Consider the following 20,049-nt stretch of genomic DNA (forward strand, 5'->3'; position numbering starts at 1 on the left):
AGTGTCCCGTTCCCACGCACACGCGCCGTCGCTCGCCGCCGCGCTCAGCCCCGCCGCGCAAACCCGCCCCGCCGCGCTCAGCCCCACCGCGCAGCGCCGCGCAAACCTGCGCCGCTACGCCCGGCCCGCCGCCGCGCCCGCAGCGCCCCCTCGCGGCCGCGGCCGCTGCGGCAGCCGCCCCTCGCCCCGCCCCCTCGCCCGGCCCCGCCCCCCGGGCACCAGGCGGTACCATTCCACTCTCGCCTGGGGGGGGCCGCCCCCCGCCCGCCGCTCCCACCCGCAGGGAGGGGGGGTGCGCCGCCGAGCTCGGCGCATGCGCGAAGCGGGGCTGGAGCCGCGCTTGGATTGCAGCGTCGGTTCGAGTTCGGGCCGCGGCGGAGAATCGGCGTTTCCCTTGAGCCGCATCTGGGAGCCCCACGGGGGGTCCCAGCGGGAAGATCCCAATGCGGGCTCCTGGCAGGGGCCGTCCGGGATACGGCGTCCCGCCGTGTGTCCGGCCCTGCAGCCGCTGGATGCGGCACAGCCCTGCCTGCCTGTGCGACGGCTCAGCGCGGCGCTCCCGGACAGCCCCGTTCAGAATCCGGACCGCATCCCGATTTTGTTTTAATTTTTCAATTCAGCTCCTGCACTGAAACCGGAGCTGAAAAACCAAATTAATAATCCCCATTAAATAAAAAAGCACACATACCAAGAGGTAAGAAATATCCTTTTTATTATTATTACTATTATTTTGTTTTCTCCAAAGGCTATAAATAGAAGTTCTTGTCGATTTCAACTGAGATACATGTCAGTTTTGGGGCTTTTTTCAGATTGAAAGGGATAGAAAGACAGAGCTTTGGATAGAAAACTAATGCAGATTAGGTCAATAGTATGAACCAGTAAGGGATATAAATGACAATCTAGGCGGAGTCCCTCTCCAGAACACTTTTACACACTTGCTCTCATAAAACAGAGCAAGTCCTTCACAATAAAACAAAAAGGTCTAATTAAAACCCAAATAAACAAGAAAAATCCCTTTTTAAAGGACAGCTGTGCTCTGGCAAAAAAACTCCGCTTAATTCCAGAAGGAGCCATAAACTTAGAGGCTTTGGCCAGAAACCACTGAACAAAGGAGCAAAGAGTTGACTCCTCATTTTCAGAAACTACCATATTACGAAGAAAGTATCCACGCAGACCCAGCTAGGGAAGCGTATCAACCACTTGTACTAATACTCCAATGCTTGGAGAGTCTTGTTCCACCTCTTCCAAAGTGTTCTACAGGCAGGGAGGGCAGGAGGGCTGCTGCCTTTACTTGTTTTTTCTTCTACCACCTCCACAGAGAGCTGGAAACAAGAACCAGAAGTCAAAGGAGAGCAAGAACTCTAGAGTATGCAGATCCCTGTAACGCAGAAAATTAAAATCAATTCCCAAAGGAAGGCAGTCTTCAGACGTGCGCTTCCTGTATCATTGTACACGTTCCTCTGTTCTGAGCAGCAGGATGGGAATTAAGAGTTCACACACACGGAGTGAATTCAGACTTGATTAACGCCCAGAGGAAGTCAGCACCTTTCCTTTCACTCACGTTAAACTGAGTCAACCCTGAATCTAGCAGGTGCCTAGATAGTTTCCACTAAAACCAGAAATACTAAACCAGCAGCAACACATTTAGTGATCCAACACAGGCAACCCTAAAACATTCATGGCTGCACACTCTGAATTGCAGTCCTAACAATTTACCTTTTCTCCTCACATTTCAGCTACAGGTCTGTGAAACGACGCTCCAGGCAGCAGAGGCCCAGTTACAAACACAACTGTGGATCTATACTCTTGGGTCTGCCCAAGCACATGGGCAATACTGGGAGGATGACATCTCCCAAGCAAAAGGTCTCATCCTGAAATACGTGGTTCAGTCCGTGTTCCAAAATTAACACCTTTTACTGAGCAAGGCGTCATTTCTTTTAGACTTGCAAAGCTTTAGAAACGCAGAAAACTTGTTTCAATAGCAAAAGAATTCACAGCAGTCAGCATGATAATGAGTTCGTGACCCATGCATGTTATTCCACAGGAAAAGTCATGGATGAAATGGAAAATAAAAGCTTAATGGTGTTTAGAGATCAGGTTAAGTAAAGGTGAAGAAAACAGTAATAATAATAATAGAATCAAAAGTTCATGGAGTCATAACTTCATGATAATAATCAAAAGAGTATATTAAAATGATTTACCCCATCCTTATGTAGAGATTATACATATTTAAAATACTATTTTCCAGGTAAACATATAATAAAAACATTATTCAAATAGCAACTAAGATATCCTGCATTACAAGAGTCTTTTAGAAAGCTGCTTTCTCATTACACTATTTTCAAGTATATCGGTCAGGTGAATCAGTGGTATAAAAAGCTTCTTTTTCTTTTTCTACTGGACTGTCTTCCCCACTCAGTTTCTCCTGGGCATCCGGTTCTTGTTCTGCAAGCACACAAACCCCTGATTTACAAGATTCTTGGATTCAGGAAGGCCACTTTTTTGTAGGCAAAGAGAATTGCAAGCAGTAAGGGTCCCACGTCCAGCCGCTCACTGGCTCAGTCAGAATCATCATCACAACCATCACTGCCTTCAAGATCGCTGCTGTTCTGTAAAGTAAAATAGAAAATGGTTTGTCAGTATTTCATTTACATCTAGAGACCAACTTAAATCAAAGATATTGACTTCAAACTTCTCCAAAAGTATAAAAAAAACTGGGGCTAGATCCTAACTTGTCTTAGACCCATCTATTGTAACAAACTTCTGTGATGGTAAATGACATTTCTGGTAGCAAAAAAAATGTACATTGGATTACACTCACGAGCAGAAGAAATTGCTTCTCAATTATATTTACAACTGCGTGATTCCAACCTGCACTATGTGGGAAACTGTAAGTGGGGTAATAGCGCCAAATGTTGATGTTTAAGATAAATGCAGGTGAGAATTTAACAAGTGCTTTTTTCATGCAAGTCCCTCAAAAGTTGTTTGTTACATTGTCTAAAGCCATATTTGAGAATTTTGTTTGTCTGCTGCAGAGAATTTCTGTCCAAACTGTATGAGAGATATGCAAGGGCTCACTAATACTTCTTTAAAAATGAAGTCAGTTGTACAAAGTAGTATTAGGGAAATGCTACAAATGTTGGCAACTTACAAGGAAACTGAAGTCTGAGTTCGCAACTGGGAGCTGCTCCTTCAGAAGTTCCGATGCAATAAATTTGGGGGGTTTATGTAATTTTTGAAGCAAGTATTTTGACTGATATGATTGGCATGAAAGGGTTTTATAAAGAAAGGCTAACACGACAACATGCCTGTAGTTACTCCTTTTTTTCCTCACCACCACTTGCTGAAAACACATAAACCTCCAAATCCCATGAATTTAACATTGACAATCTAATATCCTGCTACTACAAAACAAATTCGGAGAGACTTAGTTGCCTTCATAACAGCAAGCACAGCTCACTGAAGTGCAAACAGCCTGCAAAATCTCAAAGGAGTCTGTTGTATCATCCTTCTCCAGACAGCTCGTGCTGTGATGCCAAAACTGTCCTTGGTGGAGTTTATCTAGAGCAAGCAGACCTGCCTCCTGCTAGCAATACATCAGAGGTTTTGAACCTGTCAGCAGCAAGCCCTGTCAACATTATCATCAGCACCCCTGAGCCAGGTAAGGGCTCTCTGCACCACACGGTCTCTTTAGGTCCCATTTAACCCAGCGAACGTGGCATTTGTCATAACCTCCTGTCACAAACGTCCTCGTACAGCCCGACACTTCACAAAAACAATTACCGCAAGTACAAAAATAACCCTGAGAAATTTCTGGTATCTTGCTTGTACTGTTCAACGAGGCTGTAAATTTTATTTTATGTGTCGAAAGTCAGTCTCATACTCAAAACAAAACATGGCAGAGATAGGATTAAACCTAACTTTGTTCAGAGCAGGATCATTATCTACACAAAATAAAGGTAATTTTAAAGACTCCACTTGGTGGAAAAAAGGTCATTGCCTTCTGAGTTGCACTACACAGAAGTTTTAGCCCTGCCCATCAAGGATTTGCCAGCCCTCTGGCCAAGAAAATGTGAATTACACACAGACTGTAAGGTATCTTTAGGTCACCAAGCCCAGCCCCCTGCTCAAGCAGGGCTTGCTTCAAAGTTGATCAGGTTGATCAGGGGCCTGTCCAATCAAGCACTGTTGTATTTTAAGTCACTCCAGTGGTTGTCAATTTAAAGAAAAACTTTGTGAGTTTGACTCAAGATTCCTCATGTGGTTTCCAACCTACTTCTAGCATATCTCAAATATCTTTTCACTCTTTTTTTGTGAAGGTACTCTACATCTCAGCCAGAAAAAAAAAAAACAACTTAAAACTTAAATTTTCTTTTGGTTAAAAACATATTCTACACCTTTGTTTTATTGCAGCGTAGAGCCGACAGCAGTTTCTGTTGCAGAAATCAGATTTTGTAATATCCCATTTTACTCAGTAGGAGTTGTTCTCATGACCCATTTTGAGCTCATGGCAGATTTACTTAAAAAAAGTTGGTCCTAAATTTTCCCGATTCCAAACCTTATCTAGTGAACAGGGCATTACACAAAACGAGAATTAGCCCAAAATCAGCAAATAAGAAGAGCCAGCAGGTATTTAAAGGGAAATTGTCAACCTGAAAACTAGTCTCTCAAACAGCTTCGCAACAGCAGAGGCTGGTAATGTGTCCACAATTTCTGTTGCCAGTTTGATTCTGCAAATTGGCCTTCTGCAAATTCATTCCTCCCTCCCTCAACTGCCCCATGCAAAACCTGCAAAAATAACACTTTGTATAGTTCATTCCACTACCATCAAGCGCACAAAGATGGAGAAGATAATAAACATTTCATACTCCAGATGACTGTCATCTTCCATGGCATGTTCATGGAAAACAAAAATGTTAGTAAGGGAAGAGCTACTTCAACTTGACAGTTTCCATTTGATAAAATAATGGCTTCAATCATTACCTTTGAATTTTTGTTGTTAACTTGCATCCCAGCCACAGAAGAGTTGAAGTCATGAATGGAGAGGGTGTTCAGCCAGTTCACCATGGATTTCTCTTCCCTTTCTGTGTTGATAATGGTAGGATAGATATACTGCTCTTTGAAAACAGCAATCTTCTCCTCCTCCTCTGTCCACTCCAGTGGCTCATGCAGCCCATCATTTCCAAACCGTCTGTTGTATTTTTCGAAGTGTACTCTTTCCAAGACCAGCCCGAGCCCTGGGGCTTTGGGGACATCCACCTTCTCCTCTCCCCAGCTGCGCTCTATGATGGACTCAGCAGCGTAACCTTTCACAATAGCTATCACCAGCCCAATCATCTTCCTTATTTGGTGCATCATGAAACTCTGACCTTTCACTTTGATCACTGCAAACTCTATGTTTTCCCTCACAAATGGCTCTCCACAGTACATCTCCATTATGTACCGCTTGGCACTGGGGTCCCTGGGTCCCTTCTGAGACGTGAAGTTGTGGAAGTTGTGCGTTCCTTTATAGCACGCCAGCAGTTTATTGACTTTTTCAAGAGTCTCTTTGTCCAGTCGATAAACCTCTTCTTGCACATCACGGTCTTTATGGGCAAAGGCAAATGTTGGCAGCATGTAAGAGTAGGTTCTGGCATCACATTTGTTCTTGGAGTTGAATCCCCCAGTGACTCTCTTCAGACCTTGTTTTAAAAGTGACATTAGGTTTTTGAATCAGTAGGTTACAACCTGATTGCGATCTCGCGCCTACCAAGAAGAGTATTTTTTAAATAAACTACAATTAAAAGATAGAAAGATTTATTTTATAGGACTCCAATTTCAAACTAATGGAAACATACAGATTCATGTTAAAACTAAAGTGCTTATGAGTAAAATTATAATGATAAGGGAGAGACCATCTACATAAGAAAGCTCCTCTTTGAAAACATTTTCTCTGCCCATTTCAGTATCCTTACCCAGAATTCTGATGTGAGAAGGAAGATGGTTATTGATCTTTTCTAAGATGTCATCTATTAGCCTGACCTTTAGTGACACAATCTGTCCAGCTGCAGACACACCCTATAAGAACCATAAAACACACATACACAGTTATGTATCTTGGAAGCTCTGGGATAGCAGTTGCAGAACTGAAATAGCTGAAGAACAAGTTTATTCCTTTTTCTCACTGGTCATTTCAGGCTGAAGCGAGGCAAAGGCAAGGCCACAGGCAGAAATCCAAGTCAGGGTACTCCTGGAAGACCTGCTGGTGCTGTATAGCCATACAGCACCTTAGCAACCTTAGATAGCAGAACATTGCACTCCCTTCGATGACATCTTACTGTAGTTGGCTGCTATTACATAAAGCACCAACTGAAAAGAAATTACTTATACATAAGATCAGCCATGAACTCCAGTTCATAGAACCCCACTGTGACAGGCTTAAAAACAACTGAGATGTGACTAAGCTCACAAGCATCGCATCAACCAGGCAGCAACAACAAGAAGCTGCACCAGGTTGGGATGCTGAAGCAGATGAATGTGACAGAAACACAGAAGTAGTTTAGGAATGAAGCACCAGCTTTACAAACGCCATCTAATCAATATCCTGCACCTTCTAAATATCTGCTTGCACTTAAGCTTAGTAGTGGATAAAAGGAGAAGTTTCAAGCAACACTCACCATGAATAATATTTGCTATTGGATCCCACTCCAGACAACACTTTACCAGTCAATCCCAGTAGCACTGGTGGGGGTACACCAGAGTTTATGAGAGCACCAACGTACCTTATCTGTTCGAGCACACCGCTGAAAAGACATTTTCTTCATATCTTCCCCGTGGTTCTCTGGGATGCAGCCTGACTGAACAAGGGCAGATACTAAGTCATCTTCGATTGTCCTGAACTGTGAAGATCCCACGTTCCTCTGAAAGAGGATATATAGTAAAAATAAGAAATAGAACAAACAGTAATAATTGCATAACTGAAAAATTTTGTTCATCAAACACTGTTGTGAAATTATTTAAGTCTTCCTTTCGCAGCCCTAAAAGCGCTGCCATTCTCTAACAAAACTATACTTTACCAGAGGGTGTTAATAAAACATCTACATTCTGATTTACCTTTTACTGTTATTTCAAGTAAAGAATCATTTCTAATTTCACTGTGCAATCCTTCTGCAATGTTTTTTTTTTTTTATGACTCCTTCAACTGCATGAAACAGCACCAATGAAACACTGTCCCAGTGCCTGCAAGTTCACAGCTGCTGCTCCAAACCCAGCCTCTGCGAATTCTGCTTCTAGAAATCAGATTGGGTTCTTCTGCTCAGTTCACCTGAGCTGCTGTATAACACAGGCTGTGGTTTTCTCCAGTGACTTCTGCACTGCGCGCACAGATGAACTCCCAACAGAAATACACAACTGCACTTGTGTACAAGGCTTCAAAGCACACACCCTCGGCACACACAATTACGGGAGCAGTACAGCTGACAGGATGCACTCACAAGCATAAAGTTTACTGCTGTTGAACAAATCTGGTTTGTTGCATAAGCAGAAAAGACTTCCTTCCCTGTCTGTGTGCAATCTTGTCAATTATTCCGTGGAGCTTTTAAAGGACCCTCAAGCGTGTGTCTGGAGCTTGCAGTGCACGGAGAGGAGCAGCAGATGGAGCAACATCATCCTCTTGCTGCCAGTACTTACAAGACCATCCCTGCAGGGGCAGGTCTGGTGCTGGGGCACGGCTCCTATGCTGGTGCTGTAACAAAGCAACTTCCCACATGCAAACATGGTAGTCTTGCAACAGTTTTCCTGTTTCTAAACTGCTACAAGCCATCCCATTAGAGTGCATGAGAAAAAGGGCAATTTACAACACCTTCAACTACAGATAATCTTTAAAAGTAACAGACAGCAACATACATAACTTGTTTCATTCAAACACGCAGCTCAGTTCTCCAGAATCTGTGTTTTGCATAACATGGTGAGACAACCTGTGATGTAACCTAAAGAAAACTTAGCCCAACTGCTTTGAAATGTAAAGCTCCAACCAGAAGCTGGAGCACTGGTCCGAAGGGGATCACTAGACAGCATTTCAAGCTTTGACAGAACGGCAGTGCCCATGCTTTCAGTCTCCTTAGGAGCCTTATCTGCAGCACAGTCTTTGAAAGATCTTCTGCTGATACTCTATACTAAAGGCAGACTCCCTAAAATCACCAAATATCAGAGATGTACCACTGGCTTTTTTTATTCAAGCTACTACTAAGCCGTTTGAATCCAAGCACACACTGTTACTGCCCCAGCTTTTGAAGCTGCAACTGCTTCCCTACTCAGTCACTATGACTACAGTTATAAACCTAACAGACTTCAAAAAAAAAAAAAGCAGGCCACCTTCTTTTGCCAAACCACATACTTGCATCCCATGGTAGCCTTTCCCTGAATACGCCATCAACAACACAATCTTCCTTTTGGGTGACTTTTTATTCTGATCCTCCACATCTTCCTCATCCGCATCTCTCTTCAACCTCTTATTTTCGTGTCCATTTTCTTCTAGCCGTTCGACCACCTCACTGCTGCTGTTCAGTCTCTTTGTCTGGCTGGCAACCGCTGCTTTCACACCCTCAGCCATTGTGAGAACCTGCAAGGGACAGAACAGACGGGACTCAGCAACAAACTGCGGTGAAGACTGACAGCCCCAACCCCCGCAGCAGCAGAGGGGACACCCTGGGCCGTTCAAAAAGCTGGTGGCAGGATGGGCGCCCACCCCCTGCTTCCCCCGAGGCCATGTCCCCTCCGCTGAGGCTGCCACCGCTCACCGAAGGAGCCGGGGAGCCGGGCCCGCGCAGCCCGGGCCCCACGGCAGCGCCGAGCCCGCCGCCCTGCTGGGAAGACCGGCAGGACGGGAAGGTGACGAGCCGAGACGGGGCCCCCCGCGGCCCGCCCAGCCTCTCCCACCTCCCCACGGCGAGCGGCCGAGCGCGGCGGCCCGCTGGGTACGTACGCCGCGCAGCCGCCGCCCGGGCCCGCCGCACGCCGCGCTCCCCGGGGCGGAGAAGCCGCAGCTCACGGCCCTCAGCCCCCACCACAGCCGCAGCATCGTCCCCGGGCGCGGGCCGCGCCGGGCGGGCTCTGCCGGGGGTAGAGGCCCCGGCCGCGGGCCCGCGCCTCCCGCCGCCGCCGCCACTACTTACGCGGACGCTGCGGAGCGACGCCTCCGCGCGAGAGCCACGTGCCGCCGTATGGCGGCCGCGCGGGGACAGAGCGGGACGAGCGGCGGGGCGGGGGGGCGGCGCGCCGGGCCGGGCCGCCGGCAGCCGAGCGCGGGGAATCGCTGCGGCGGGCCTCGCTGGGCGGGGGCGGGCGCGTCCGGAGGGCCACGGGCAGGGCAGCGCGCTCGTGTGACGGCGGGACCGAACCCATCCCGCCGGTGTCACGGCCCGGCAGGCCCAGTCGGTGCCGGAGCACCCGGCTAGGTAGCGAGTCACCGTCTGAGTTCTAGAAAGGGAGGGCGAGGTGACCCCGGGTCTGTGAGGGGGTTTCCGGCCCGAGGAGCGGGCACTGGAGCCCTGGGGCCGTGCCTGCCTCCTGGCTCCCCCCGTGCTCGGTCTCTGCTGCCACGGGCCGGCTCCGAGGAGCCACACATGCAAAAAGGCTGTCAGGTTATTAAAGCGAGCAACAGCAGGGGAAAGGCAAACTGACAGACTGCATTGCTGTGGTAAATAGGAGCTGTGTAGGTAAACCAGTCCGCTTTCCCCTGCAAACCCACCTGGGGAAACTAGCAGCACCAGCAGCTGTCCAGTCTCAGCAAGAGCAGGACAACTGGGAGGAAATATTTCACATGACACTAAGGTCTGATAGTAAAAGCTCAAGGCTTCCCTTCCCGGAGGGATATAATGTTGGTCCCTGTCCTTATTTTCCACGCAGCTTCTGCTTGTGCCCGTATCACGCACAGACACCTAAGGTTTCATTTTCCCCCCAGGTTTTCCTCCAGCAGGCTTTCTCAAGCAATCATTGTCCTCATGTCTTCTGCAACAAGTTTTATCTGCAGTGATGCACTTAATGGGAAAGCTGGATACAATAAGCACCCTTATCAGGCAAGAGCATGTACCTCCTGAAAAGCCAAACGCACCTGGAAATTGTGTTGTTATGCTACGAGCTTCAGTGCTTTATAGGACGGAGCTACCCGGCACGCTGTGAGATTAGTGTAAGAGAGCTCCATTTATTCATTCAGATGGAAAATGGAAGGGCTGATGTTTCCAACCAGGCCAGATTATCAAACGCAGGACTGTTATTTCTGCTAATAAGGGGAAGAAACGCAGCACGTCCTTTTTCGAACCAACACTTCTGCGTTATTTCAGTAGCGGCATGGGGCAAGGGGAAGATTTATCACACGGTCCCAGCTGCACTTTGTTTAGAGAAGTGATAAAAGATCGCCTGCCACCGTGCAGCACTGCTGCCAAGGGAAACAGGAATACAAATTTCTCTATCGCTACGACCAGGGCATCTGAATCTTTTTTTACCTCATTTCCTTAGAAAGCGAAGCTTATGCAATCCCACTGCCTGTCTTCTTTCTCCTTCCCTGCTGTGATTTCTGAATTAGGTTCATTTCAGCTAAATTCGAGAGAGGGAAGAAGGCCCCAGCGCATATGGAAAAAACAGTGGTGGGACAAGAGAGCGACTTACAGGGATATCCCCATGAGGGAAGAGCTTTAGTATTCCAGTCCCTTACCCATTCCCTGAGCAGCAAAGGAGCTTCAAACCAGGCAGTACAAGCTCTGCTCTCAACCTGCCACAGCATGTTTCTTTTTAATTTCTCTATTTTATCTTTAAACAGGTAGCTACCAAAGGCAAGGAGAAATCAAAGCGGCTTTGCCAGAGTTGCCACTGTCAGTCAGTTCTGTGGGAGCTGGCACCAGGAAGGCAGAACCTCAGGGACATATGGCTCAGGCGAAAAGGCAGCGGAGACACGGCTGCAGTTTCTGACGTGGAGCAGAAGGCCCAATTGCAGATCGCTGCGTGGGGCCTGCGAAGCCGGCGTGCTTGCTTGGATTGGATTTGCAATGCACAGCGAGGTCCCAACATCTTCAGGAACTGAATTAACAAGGGGTTTCATTCCTCGCACACGCATACCCAGGATTAAATTGGACTTGGTACGAACAATTTGCGAGTTTCCCTGCTGTTTGTGTAATAGGACTGATAAAATTAAAGCACATTGAATGGTACCTCTGCTTGGCTGTGAGAGCGCCGCCGTCAAGTTTACTCAGCAGCGGAATCGGTCTCCTAAAAGCTCCCTGGGTAACAAGAGCACCTGGGGACAAGTGCACCTTTGTCCAGCAGCTGGCCAGCACTGGGAGCAAACAGCCGCAGGACAGGGAGATAGATTCAGGTTGGATATTAGGAAAAAATTTTTTACCATGAGAGTTGTAGAACACTAGAACAGGTTGCCCAGAGAGGTGGTGGATGCTCCATCCCTGGAGACGTTCAAGGCCAGGTTGGATGAGGCCCTGAGCAACCTGATCTAGTTGGAGATATCCCTGTTCCTTGCAGGGGGGTTGGACTAGATGACCTTTGAAGGTCCCTTCCAGCCCTAACGATTCTATGATTCTATGATTCTATGACAGGGCTCTGAGCATAGTCATGTTTTGAGGCACATTAGTTTCATTTCCATAATGACACTGGTATCATTCCTCACTCAAAATTGATGTCTAGGAGCACTCACAGAGGGTCCTTCAGAGTTTTTCTGGGGTGATTCCTCGCTGCATCCGTCCCTCTCAGGGTCATGCAGCTCACCAGGGCTGCGCCCCCGCCACTGCCCCTCTCCGGGGTCCCCTCTCCACGTTCCGCGGGGGCTCGGCAGGGTCTGCGGAGCGGGTCGCAGCCCTGCTCCTGGCCCGGCAGCCCGCGGCGGCTGCGCCGGGCGGCCCCGGGAGCGGCGGCATCCTGCAGGTGGGGCTCTGGCAGCACCGACCGCCGCCTCCGCCCGAAAGTGCCGCTGCTCCGGTGCCTCCTCCTCCTCCTCTCGGCGTGTTCCTCGGGAACGCAGCGAGACTCAGCACAGCCCCGGCTCCCCAGCACCTCCCTGCCAGAGCACCTCCCGGCCAGGAGAATTTGTTTTAAATCAGAAAAAGCTCTGAAGAAACGCTGTGTTTTGAAGGACATCATCTTTGAATGGTTTTCTGTTACAAAAGCCTCCTGAACTGATGTGAGGTTAGGGGTGAGCAGTGCAGCGTACCCAGCAATCAGCTGTAGCAACAGACCCCAGGAGAGGAGGAAAACCCACAGCCCTCCTGTCACCTGGAAAAGAGGTCGGGGCTGAGGGTTCATGCGTATCTTGAGACCACCACGGAAAGGTCTTCATTGCAGTGCTGGGAAAGTAAATCCGAAGCAAATTTGGGGAGACAAATGTTTCTCGTTTAGACAAATACCGTTTGTGGCATGGCACTAAAAGTTCAGGAGGTACCAAACGTTGTAGTGAAAGGCTATTTACCTCCATGTTGGGTGCTGAAGACGCGCTGCGCTGCAAGGGACGAGGAGTACCTTAGTCTGCAGCTCCCCAGCAGTTGTGTATCAAGGCATTAGCTGGAAAAAAGCACACAGAAGAATACAAGGCAAAAGCACTGGAAGTGCTTTCAGCTGTGGAGAATATTCGTTTGAGACCAAGGCAAGTGTTCTTCCTCCACCAGGTGCTCCTGGTGTAACACAGGCCAGCCCCTTCTCCCTTTGGAAGTGACTCAACTGCCTAAAACAAGATCTGAATTGTGAGAAGTTTAGCAACAATTCTCTTGTCAAGGTTTCAAGATTACCTGCAGCAGGAACCCTGGCAGACTTGTAATTCTGCACCACAGTGTGTTAATGATCCCTCTGCCCGTGTAAGCAAATGCTCAGGCACAGCAGACACTGAGAAGAAGCCGAAGGCATGAACATCACGCGCTGTAGGTCTGCAGCACGTTGTCTCGTGCACAACAGACCTGGAAATTGCTTTTTTGGGAGCTGACTCTGCTTGCACCAGGGCTTTGGATCTGACCTATATTGTGGACACAGCCAGGGGTGTTTAACAACACATGAGGTGGCTGGGTCCAACTCCCAGGGATCTCTAATATATAGCATCTGGGTGTCAGGGAGGGCTCATGAAGGACAACTGTGAAGATTTGGAGACTCAGTTACTCTCTGTCCACAGTAAGGAAAGAAACCTGTGTTTGATATTGTTTGCTTAAGCTCATTCTTAGAAATACGTTATTTAACATCTTTCCTGAAAGCATTCAAATCCCCTGCCAGGTTTCAGCCCCCAGGAGGGGGAGTGGTTCTGACTCTATTGTCCCTAAAAATGCTGGGTTTAGAACAGAAATGTCCCAGAGAGGTTTGTATCCCCACACTACGTGCCAGTCCTCATCCAGGAAATGGCACCCCTCATCAGTGCTACATTTATGGTAATAAATTTTAAATAAATCCAGCCGCTAGGATTTGTCTGCAGAGCATTAGGCTCCTGCCCGGCAGAACTTCAGTAGCACATTGCCTCCCTGCCACACAGCCCCTCGCCTCCTTCAACAGAAACCCTCCAGCTGTCCCAACTTCCAGGACCACTCGCCCTGTTCAGGTGAGCAGGACCATCCTCCAGCACACAGGAGGGAGCTGTAATCAGGCACAATGTGCCACCGCAGGAGGAGAAGACAATGTCAGGTTAAACACTGCAGAGCTGAAGTATGCTGTGAAGGAGTTAACTCCTTGTGAAACAAAGCTTTGAAAGAGCTGGTAACTAGAAGCGGAATACTTGATCTTTGTATGGCTTTGGTTCAACACAGATCCACCCATTTCTACTTCCTTGATGTCACTAAGCCACCTCTGATCTTTCAGAGTTGAATGAGCATGTTTTTGCTGACGTATTTACCAACAACTAAATATAAAACGTGGAAATGAAGCCAAATGCCCTGGAAGAATTGCTCGGGTTTGTTTTCTCCTAGAATCAACAGCAGTGTAACGTCACAGTCGACATCTAGAAAGTTGTGCAATTTTCACTGGTGCTTTTGAACTGTTCAGGCCCCATGGTTTAGTGCTTTTAGAAGAGACTTTCTATCTGTTGTTTAAGTCTCCCCAACTAGCACTTTCTCCCTTTGCTCTGCTGCCTGTGAAAGAGTCCCACGGATTCAGCAGAGTATTCTCTGTCCACACGGGCATGTGACACACAGCGTCCCATCTTTCATTTGGCTGTAGGTTTCCACCTGAACCTTTAAACTTCTTCACAGGCAGCTTCGAAAGAAACTGCCTGCCCCCCCTTACCCTCAGCATCAGAAATTTGCACGTATATATTTGTTACCACAATCCCATGCCGCAGGGAACAAACACACACGAGATTTTTCCACAAAAGGGGGCTTTACATGTTAAAAAAACAAACAAAAATCCCACAAAACCAATAAACGAAGATCCAAGTGTGCTGAGCTGTCAGACTTTAAGCAACACCAGCATTTCTCTTTATTTAGCTCTGACCAGCTTTCCAAGGGCTGCCGTAGGGTCTTGCCCAGGTTGGACCACCACGGTATTTTCACATTGAAGTGCAGCTTCTCAAGAGTTGTCCCCAGCACTGATGCTGCTGCAGCACCCAGCAACTCCGCAGGGAAAAGGAATCAACTCTTCCTGCGTGAGTCAGCATAAACGACAACTGCCCAGAGCCTGGCGTTTCCAGGCAGGACTGTTCTCACGGAGCGAACACGTGGTGGGAAAGGCAGGGGCAGGAAACAGAAATTATAAATAGGGCTGAGCAAGAAAAAACAATTCCAGCTCATGGTAAGCTAAGATTTTGAAATAGGGTCTTTTCTTACAACAACCAGGTCAGTAACTGTATGGGGTGATGCTGAGTCACACAGGGGCTGGTGGACAGGACTCTCCCCAGGGATGCTCTTGGCCAACAATAACATGCACAGTCCAGCAAGCTGAGTTTTGGGAAACGTTGGTGGAGTTACGGTATTTGGCTCCTGAAACTTACACCCCTGTTGCCTGGCTTTGTTGCTGTGTTCAGTGATTTTTTGCACAATTAGCCAGGCAAGAGAAAACTAAGCCACTTGCCATTCTGTTCAAATAACAAATCACAGCGAGTACAAAGACGTACGCTGAGTCCTCACCCTTCCGTACGGCCATCAGGCACCCCTGCTCCAGCGTGCCTTGCGCTGGAGTGCCAAGGAATAAACAGCTCTGACAGGTTGATCTTAAAAATGCTGAAATACAGGCAAAATTTAAGCATCTAACTGGACGGGAAGTGGTCTGCTATCAACTCGTGACAGAATTTGTAACCATAGCAGGAGGAGAGCATAGCCAGGTAACAAGCAGAGATGAGCAGACATTACAGCTCCTGCCCAGAAACTGGCTTCAACTTTTCCACATTCAAAGGCTTCATCTGCAGATTTAGGCAACGTGGCTCGTTTTGTCCCAAGCTTCACCCTCTGTGAAATGGGGGTAACAGCACTTTTTCACCTGAAAAGGCTGGTGGAACCAAACACATTAAATACTTTACTCAGATACTGCACTAACTGGAATTATAAAGCACTGAAAACAGGCCACTAACAATTTCAAATCAATTTTATTTTCTTAAATTGGTGTTGTACAATTTAAAGCCAAAAAAAAAAAAAGTCACACAAAACACAAATAAAAAATGTTGACAAAGTATCAAGCATTACCTTATAAAGAACATCATCATACGCTCTCACAAACCTGAAGATACGTGTTTATTAGACTGAGGTTTCTCAAAATCTATTAAAGACGCCAGACACAAACGCCGCAACAGTAATAAAGCCATGACAATAGCAGGTGGACTACACTAGCAACTTCGACAATGGTTGGGGGGTTGGTTTTTGGGGTGTTATCTTTTTTCTTTTTTTTATTTTTTGCATACCTTATTGTCTACAAAGCAATAAATATTTTTCACCAAAAAAAGCTGGTTTCACACTACATGCAGTTAGGTAAAAAAGAAAGTCACCAAAGTGATGGCAAAATAAATCACCTGTCCGATTTTTCTTTTTTTTTTTCCTCCCCCATTATTGGGGGTTGTTTTTGTGTTTTTTTTTTTTTTAATTCAAGCACAGTGGCTAAGTTTCAAGTATTGAGAGAGAACATATATATACACGTTTGTGTTTGTGTGTGTATATGTAGATACACACACATCCTTGTATGTATATACACAAACACATACATATATATTGGTTGTAGGTCTGTAAACCACGTTTTTTTTGGAGCAATATATACTTGTATACATTGAATGTGGACAATTTTGGTACATTCAAGTAATTAAGTACAGCTGGAAGGTTAGTGCTGAGCTTGCCACACACACGGATCATTACACCTGCGGCAGAGACGTGGATCCCGGGCTGTGCTTCTCCTCGGCAGGAGGCTGTCGGTGCAGGCTCGGGGGGTGGCCGGGAGGGCTCGGGGTGCGTAGCAGGTGTCTGTATTGCAGAGTCAGTCCTGGCTTAGTGCTTTCATGCTGCCTCCCGGTGCACCGCTCCCGCCTGCTGCATAGCCCTTTGCAGAACTGGTAAAATCCTTTCGGAAGCAGTCTGGGTCTCCTCGGCATTTCTGGCCACAGGCTGAGGGGGCTGGTTGGTTGTCTTTTATTTTTTTCTCCTTTTTTTTTTCCCAGGCACAAGCACAAACGGCCACAGAAGCAGCAGGCTGTGAACGTACGATGTAACAGAGGCCCAATACTGAAGCATTTGTGAAAGGTACTTAAACTTCCCTGGTTGGGGCAATTGGAAATATTTTTAAATTTCTTCATTGGCATTTCTGCCCTGTGATCAGAAACACCCATGTTGCCAATGATGACACCAGCTCCATAGTTAATTAACTTGCTCCTGAAACCCTTGTAAAGTATCACACTGAACGTGCCAATATTGAGAGAAAAAAAGCAATGAGGACTTAACCACCACGTGCAAGATATTTTTAGATCCCCAAAAACAAAGCCTGAGGTTTCGAGTTGCTTTCAAAGATACTTTTCTGCCCAGCGCTAACAAAATACTGCCACGACTCTGATAAATTAAGACACACACACGCGCACGCCGACGCAGACGGACGGAAAGGCAGCCGGCTCTCCGCTCACGCACATGCTCGCAGCACCCGAAGCCTCAACCAGAACTCGAGCCACTCGCTCCCGCAGCCCCACTGGGCTGTGGTCTCCTTAAAAGAAATGCTGAACATAAAACTGAACACTACAGGATTTCTTTATAAAAAAAATGAAGCAGCAAATAAAACTCCTTGAAAAATGCATTTCCAACTGTAACTGTGTAGAATCTTAACGCCTGTTCTTCTGCTCTTAAAAAGCACGGAGCTTTATATTGACTGTCCTTAAAAGAACATTTAAATAAAAACAGAACAAAACAAATCGTGGTACTGCCAGACTGCAAGTCAGCTTTGCCTAGTGTGGAGGAGGAACAGCACAGACTCCGCAGTGCTTTTTGCCTCACACTCACAAGATACAGTACAGTTAAATACGTACAGTTACACACAAACCATATATATATATCAATATATATTCACCCTTAGGAATACATATTAATATACGCACACACGTAGTGCAATAAAACAACCAGGAAGCGAGGAAAGGAATAAAAAGAACAGCATTCCTAACAGTCGTGATGTTCCTGGGTTGTTGGTGTGATGCAAAGTCAACTTCTCAAAGTTCCCATAGTGTGTAAAGTGCTCCTTTGATTCACAAAGCTAGTGTTTTCAGTTCGGGGTGGGGTGAGGGCTCCAGGGAAGGGGTTATGGAGCCAACAGCTGAAAGCAGGACAGCGCTAGTGCTTCCTCCTGGTAGATCCATACTGACAGGCCAAGCTGAACAGCCAGGAGTCTTTTGTGTTGATCCCACTGAGTCTGGGGACCAAGGGAGGAACGGATTCATTTTGGCTTCTTAGAAACACAGGAGCGTTACATTTTCTGTCGTCCTCCTGTTTCCTGCGCAGAGTCTCTTTCCCTGTGTCGTTTGCCCATCCAGGCAGAGGCAGCCCATGCGGCAGCCGCGGGAGATGCAAACCTGCCCAGCAGCAGCACGTCCTCTGCCTTGCTCGGAAAGTCTGTAGGAGCGGGGAGCTACTTCAGCAACGCTCAGGCAGAAGGGAGTGGACTCTCTCCTCTCTGCCATTCAGTAAGCACTCCAAGGCATAAACACGTATGAGAAGGGACAAAGGAGAGAAAGGAGAGGAGCCTCGGGTTGCCAGGAAGCTTGATGATGCCTGGCCCTCAGCTGGGTGGGGAAAAGTACACAAACTGGCCTTGATTTCTGAATGACAGCCTCCAACATTAACTGGAGCCAGCAGTTTCAGCACATCCATTGCCTGCAATGGACACAGCACTGGAATACCCTGTTCTTAAGCAAGAGGAATAGGCAGCAGTCTTATCCTTCAAAGTGCTGGGAAGAAGCAGACTTCTATCCTTCGTCTCCTCTGCCAACGAGGGAAACCTTTCTACATGAGCTACGTCTTCCCCCAGGCCTCAGGCAGGGAAGTATTTGTGCTTGCTGCAGTCACACGTCCCCACGAAGGAATCCGAGTCTGTGGAACAACTTCCCAAAACATCAAGATACAAAACACTGAGCAGTTCATCCTCTAGGTCTTCCACTGCCAAAATCGTTTCCCACTACAGCAGCACGCCGCTGGAAACAGAGTGATCAGCGGGGGTGAGGTGCGTGAAGAACACCACTGAAATCAGGCGCAGAACCCCGACAGCAGAGCTGACAGCCTGCGCTCGATGCACAGTTTACCTGGGAGAGAAAAAAACAACAAAAGAAATCAACCTCTCATCTTCCTGGCAATATAAAGACTACAAAACATGCTGGAGATGGAAAATAAAAAAAAAAGGCAGAACTTCAGCAAAACTAAGCAGCCCTTCAAGAATCATTATCATGTACCAATTTAGACTAGGTGAGGACCCGACCACAAACACCGTGCTGGGAAGGGACAGGCCGAAGGGTTGAGTAATCAGAGATCCAACAACGAAAGCCAGATTCTCATTGTCTGAGCCCAAGACTCTCTGAAAAGCTAGACATTTGGTGGAATTCATTCCTCCCACAGGAACACTTGCTGTATTTCTATGTTTATCATTTTACTTTTCAGAAATGAGTAATCATATACCTGAGACCTAAAATGAAATGCATACCCACTACACCCTACCAGGGAACAGCTCAATCAGGAAGCTGGAACATACAGTAAAACAGGGAATACCAGGATATCAACTGGGAGAAGAAATCTATTAGATGCATTAACTGTATCTCTGGAGAGAAGATGTGATTTAAGTTTGGTAAGAACTGGTACAATAGAAACTACTTAGTATTCCCTGTTCACTTAGCCCTCCAGTACCGCACACCACCTGCCAATCTCCTTTTGCTCTCCTTCAGCGAGCCTCGTATCAACTGTGAACGTCGGTGATAATTAACTGACTGATTGCCTGTGAGCCAGAAATCTCTTCTCTCATTACCTGTCCGAGCGCTCTGCCTACACGGAGGACTAGAGCAGCCTGGCAGCACTCTGGACGCCAGCCCAAGAAAGGCGTTCGGTAGCCAGCGGAAGGGAAGGGCACGGTGTGCCAGCTCCGGCCTTTCCCTTCAGCCGTGCCGACGTTGTCGGGCGCTGATGGGCTGGTTGAGCTGTGGTGGAGCAGCGCCCAGGCCAAGCCAAGCTGCTCTAACAGACGATGGCTGTCCCCCATCCCTCTGCTCGCCTCCCGCAGAGAGAGACGACAGAGGTGATTAAAGCCCAGCCACGAGGGCAGGGAAAGTGCGCTCAGAGCAAGCGACGTCTGTCCTTTCCACTCCACATGTGCCAGGTGTGGAGCCTGCAGCAGTGGAGAGTAACACCCCTCCCGACGACGGGAGAGCATGAGAGAGGGGACAGCTCGGAGCAGCAGAGGGGTCCATCTGTCTCTGGGAGTGGGAGCCAAACGATGGCAAGTCGGTAAGAGTTCAGCTTTCACTGCTACAGCAAGCACTTGCTGATGAGAAAAATATTTGTCTGCTGCCTTCTCAGCCAGGCGTGGGGCTGGGGAACCAGACAGGCGAGCAGTCCTGCTTCAGAAGACGCGGCGGAGGGAGCCCTCGCTGTGCTGACCAGCCAC

General features: G+C 47.7%; 2 protein-coding genes across 4 annotated transcripts in view; both read right to left on the reverse strand.

Moving 5' to 3' along the window:
* Nucleotides 1-2,325: 2,325 nt before the first annotated feature.
* PUS1 (pseudouridine synthase 1) lies at nucleotides 2,326-9,058 on the reverse strand. Its single transcript, XM_086623386.1, has 6 exons — nucleotides 8,963-9,058; nucleotides 8,375-8,599; nucleotides 6,762-6,899; nucleotides 5,955-6,057; nucleotides 4,984-5,681; nucleotides 2,326-2,609 (listed from the first exon to the last, which is right to left on the reverse strand). The coding sequence occupies exons 1-6, from the start codon at nucleotides 9,056-9,058 to the stop codon at nucleotides 2,559-2,561; spliced, it is 1,311 nt and encodes a 436-aa protein (XP_086479512.1). The 3' UTR covers nucleotides 2,326-2,558.
* Nucleotides 9,059-15,808: 6,750 nt separating this feature from the next.
* ULK1 (unc-51 like autophagy activating kinase 1) overlaps nucleotides 15,809-20,049 on the reverse strand; it is an 82,270-nt gene continuing 78,029 nt past the window's right edge. For all 3 annotated transcript variants that reach the window (XM_086623241.1, XM_086623242.1, XM_086623243.1), the window contains one exon: nucleotides 15,809-18,700. In XM_086623241.1, coding sequence (XP_086479367.1) covers nucleotides 18,645-18,700 — 56 coding nt within the window. In that variant the 3' untranslated portion in view covers nucleotides 15,809-18,644. The remainder of the gene's footprint in view (nucleotides 18,701-20,049) is intronic.

The sequence above is a fragment of the Tauraco erythrolophus genome, chromosome 19, assembly GCF_009769465.1.
Source record: "Tauraco erythrolophus isolate bTauEry1 chromosome 19, bTauEry1.pri, whole genome shotgun sequence".
NCBI lineage: Eukaryota > Metazoa > Chordata > Aves > Musophagiformes > Musophagidae > Tauraco > Tauraco erythrolophus.